The following is a 5,000-nucleotide window of genomic DNA, read 5'->3' as shown; positions in this document are numbered from 1 at the left end:
ATAGGGTGAAGAAATACTTTAATAAAATTGTATTTAGTATATAGAAATGAAATAAACATTATGTTGACATTTTTGCTAGTAAAACAAACAAACAAACAAAAACCACGATTGTTATTCAATTCATCTACATGGTCCAAGACTGGATCTAAATCGGCTAATTCACAGAGCGTCCATACGAAAACCGTCTAAGTTGCCATGGTCAGAAACAAAAATGGTTCCACCGTAACACGTGCATTAGCTAATCATAGTGTTAAGTTTCGACACATTTTATCTCAGTCGGATAAACTGGTGGTAGCCACTGTGTACGCGCTTACCCGTTGAGATCTGTTGGTCCCAGGTTCAAGTCCCATCGCTACTCTTCTTGTATTTCAGCAGGAGGACGGAGATGCCAATCTGGGATATTAATTATAGTAGTGGTTGGGGGGGGGGGGTGGTCATGGTAGAAGCGTCCCTGGGTAACTTCAATTATACCACCAAAACAAGTTATACATGGACACTTGTATCACAACGTCAAAGGTTTCTGTGGACATGATAAAAATACGAAGGAGAATTACAGTAGGCCCTATAGTAACTGGGGCGGATGCACGATTTGGCGTAGGGGTGCGCAAGAGTCCACACACCTCAGCCCCACCATGGTTGGGGCTGATGTGCGACAGTTTTGAGAATATGCACCTCTGGTGCCCAGAAATTTGCACTCTCATACCAGATTTAATTGAATTAAATTTATCTTCATATCAACAATACAACAATTATTTGTCTTAATACAATTTGGGGGATGCGAACGCACCGTCTGCACCCCCCACCGGTCCCAGTGTTACTAATTCTTACCAATACCGTATCGTATAGTGGGCTCATCACTTGAATAACCGAGTGCAAAAAAGAAAATCACTGCAACAGCTCGACAATCACTCCTAAATAAGTTACCGGTATAATGTTAAGGGATTTGCTACAATCTACCATCCTTGGAAAGGAACTAATCAGTTAGGCCCTATTATAGTGGTTAGAAGGTGATGCGAGGGAGTTTTAACCCGTAACAAAACCCATCAATAATAGGACGCTAATCTGGACGTACTTGACAAGGTACATCATTCAATGATACTTTTATTTTAGATAATAGAAAATTGTTAATGTCCATCCATCTATATTCATTGTTCTTAACGTTTTTTGTTTTTTGTTTTTTGTTTTTTTTTCTATTTCATTGTTTAGTATCGGGGTTGTTATACTGTGTTTGTGTATAGGCATGTCCTTTAAATCTTTCTTCATTTGACTTTTTCAATTGTTTATGACTCTTCCTACAGGTCGTTTTATTTCTTTTGTAATTCCTTTACTGTATTTAAAAGCTGCAGTGGTGATAAAGATAATTAATTTTTAGAAAACGTACGATTCGAACACAAAGGCCTTCCGATTACCGTTCGAATTCTCAACCAACTGCGCCGAGGCAATGTTATACACCTCTGTGTTTTCCTATTTAAACAACTGGCCAATCATAACAGGGCTAAAAATAGGCGCGTCTCACCAACACGCGTTGTCAACAAACACAAAGTGTTGCGTGTGTTTTACACTTTTGTTTTGTGGCTTTGCAGTGTGACGCTTAAAAATTAATTTATTATATAGGCCCTACTACAATAATACCCAAAAGTGAAAGTTCAAGCGAATAATTTCACTTTTTCCATGGCGTTTACCATTCTCTCGATTGATTGTTCACTTAAATAGTGAAAAAATTAATGTAAACAATTACTACGAGGCTACACACAGAAGCTAACATTAATATACCTTCCTCCGTTTTAGGCATTGATAGACACTTATGGATGGAGGGGCGCATTGGCCATACTAGCCGGAATGCATCTACATATAACAGTTGCATCTATGATGATGAATTCACAAGTCGGAAGAGTTAAATCATTGACCTCTCGAACAGATTATGAAGAACCCGCGGGCAACACTTCAGTTAAAAAATCCACTAGCACTTTTGATAGAATTTTAGAAATACTTCATTTAGATGTGTTTAAAAGTAATTCGCTGTTGTTAGCACTATTTCTATCTGGAATTTGTGCTGGCATTGGAAACGCAACATTTTTTTTGTCTATAGTTCCGCATGCTGAACAATCTGGCATCGCTCCATTTATCGCCAGCACTTTGGAGATTCCACAAGTTTTTACATGTTTAATAGTTAGAGCATCCTTAATTTTTGTTCATGGAGCTGATGTTGCTCTAGTAATTTATATTTTTGCAGCGGCACAGTTTGCAGAATTTCTTGCATTTTTCGTATTAACGGTTTGGAACACTGTAACTATGTTTTGTGTCGGTTCAGCTTTACATGGATTCGCGATGGGATCGCAATGGTATTCAATAGCGAGTTTGCCGGCGCTCTTAGTCACGAGAAAGGAATACTTGGACTATTCGATTTCTTGGTGTCTTGCCTCTGAAGGAATAGCAGCAATAATCACAGCATTTATAGGTAGGACCAAAGATACTAGAAATACAAGATAGAGCACTCGCATAGCAAAAGTGCTCATACTTATATGGGGAGCAACACTGCCTCGATGGTATAATTGGTATACGGATTCTGCTCGAAATTCTTCAGGGAATTAATTTGGATTTTCAACGAGGCGTATAGAGAACCTTTATATTTCTCTGTTGAATTTATATCATTTACAAAAAAATAAAAAAACAAACAAACATGATACCACTTTTCTCTGTCGAGGGAATGTTGCTCCTTTTGCAGTGCACGATAGGTGGAGCCCTTGGCTTATCCTGGGGTGGAAGGTGCTGATGTTCAACATATTGCCTTTGAGTATCTGCGCATACCTATATGGTTATATATACAACATCGCCTCGATGGGATAATTGGTATACGGATTTTGCTTGAAATTCTTTTGGGAATTAATATGGATTTTGTTTAATTTTGTGGTGTAATTGACACTGCGCCTTGACCACCACGTGTGCTTTATAAATCTTTATTATTATTATTATTATTATTATTATTATTATTATTATTATTATTATTATTATTATTATTATTATTATTATTATTATTATTATTAAAAGTGAGGCGGATATACGTCACGTCTTTTACGCAGATCCAGTCATAAGCGGCGTGCGATTTTTTTTCCCGTACGAGACATTTGCATTTGCATGAAACTCTACTCGGGCCGTCTCGGATTGATTCGACTTGAGTTCGATACGAACAAGTGCAGGCACTTCGCAATGTCGTGACGCTCGATTATTCTATTACCTTTACTGTGCTGTTCTTTATATTTACCTACGGCAGGCCTATAAAATCTTACCGATTTATGGGATGTAGGCTACGTCTGTAACTAACTGTGAGCTTCTTGTATGTTTGTTATCAAATGTATTACTACCTACAACAACAGCTAGTAGCCCCTTCTATAGGGTGTAACGTACCAATAGTAAACATAGGTTCCTACCAAAGGCTAGAGCAAAAGAGGCTAAACTAGTGGGCCTAGTTACAAGCTGAGTTAGTTCCTACTTGCTAGCCCCCACCAAGGCTTCGCATGCTATTGATTGAAATTTTGAAAAAAAAAATTAAAAACTAAAATTAAAATGGGACAGTGAGTAAAAATATATTATTAAATAATAATTAATTAAATATATCATTCCAGCATTAATAAACTTGGCCTAGGCCTAAGCCTTGTAATGTAATTAATATTAAATAATAATAATAATAATAATAATAATATTAATAACAATAATAATAATAAAAAAAATAATAATAATTAAATAACCATATATAATTTCGCAATTAATTAACTTAGCCTAAGCCTTATAATCAAGAAGCACCTCTACAATACTGTATTAGGCCTATAATTAACAACTAGGCCTCATTATGCATTGGTACGCTGCTATTTTGGCAGGTCCTATGATGGCATCCTTATTTTAGAGCTGTCTATTCTCATTTTTTCTTTTAATTTCAAAATAATTGTCACTCTGTTTCATATTTGATCAATAAATGCTGTTTTTATCTTCCTCTTTGTGCTTTCCCCTGAAATCCTCTATCTCAGAAGTTTTTGAAGACGTTTATCTTTGGTTGATGACCTTTTCTTGACATCCAGAATTGAGTCGAGTCAGTCGAGACAGCTTGAGTGGAGTTTCATGCAAATGTTTCGTACGGGGAAAAATCGCAAACGGGCCGCCAAAAGTATTCACCGTGATGTAAAATTTTAGGGGCAGAAGTTTTTTTTTTAGATCAAGCCGTACGTGGCACCCCGTTTTGTTTGTATTCCTACCATGCATTTCGGTGGAACACTTTTTTTTCTGTGGAGATCTCTATCTTATGTTTCTAGTATCTTTGGTAGGACATTTATGTACATCATGGTGAAATAATTCGGTATCGATGTTGCTTTAATAATAATAATAACTTAATTTGAAACATCGCTTTTAAAAAAGTGGCACACGCTCTTATGTTGTGTTCGTAAAAGTAGCATTATACAACATAAAACCAGATTCAATAAAATACGATACAAAATTGCACAAATGTTGAATTATTAGACATTAGACATCACCTAAAACGCCCGTTAAAAAGCTCAATGAGGACCTGTTGTAGAAATATTTAAAAATATACCGGTAGATATACGGATATAAAAGAGATACGGTAATAAAAAAATAAATAGGATAACAGTCTTGGAGTTAAGCTGAATAGCTTATGGTCTTCTAATCCCATAAGGTTAAATTATATAGGCCTAATAATTATCAAAGGAAGGTAAATACAGTGTTAGAATAAAGGACATAATAATAAATCGTGTATTATTGAAATTGTGTATTAAAATGCCTATAAAATTTAACAGTGTTAAATTAAGACCTATATAATTTAACAGTGTTAACGGCTATCTTGATTTATATTATATGCAACTATTTGTTTCTAGCCGTATTTATTGTGTAATGGAGTGTATCTGGTGGTATTTGAATCTGTTCAACCATGAAGCCTCTGTGGTCTAATGGTTATGACGCTCGCCTTGACAGCGAGAGGTCGCAGGTTCGAG

The 5,000-nt window shown here is 36.0% G+C and overlaps 1 protein-coding gene across 2 annotated transcripts in view; it reads left to right on the top strand.

Moving 5' to 3' along the window:
* LOC117111655 (monocarboxylate transporter 2-like) overlaps positions 1 to 5,000 on the top strand; it is a 9,007-nt gene that overhangs the window by 2,731 nt on the left and 1,276 nt on the right. Inside the window, exon 4 of one of the 2 annotated variants that reach the window (XM_033254625.1) lies at positions 1,789 to 2,458. The exons of the other annotated variant lie outside the window; for it this stretch is intronic. Within the exon in view, the coding sequence (XP_033110516.1) occupies positions 1,789 to 2,458 (670 nt within the window). The remainder of the gene's footprint in view (positions 1 to 1,788; positions 2,459 to 5,000) is intronic. 2 annotated transcript variants of the gene reach the window in all.

This window comes from Anneissia japonica, unplaced genomic scaffold, assembly GCF_011630105.1.
Source record: "Anneissia japonica isolate Jap-2015-1 unplaced genomic scaffold, ASM1163010v1 scaffold287923_len1623670_cov205, whole genome shotgun sequence".
NCBI classification, from domain to species: domain Eukaryota; kingdom Metazoa; phylum Echinodermata; class Crinoidea; order Comatulida; family Comatulidae; genus Anneissia; species Anneissia japonica.
This window is presented reverse-complemented; position numbering and strand designations above follow the sequence as displayed.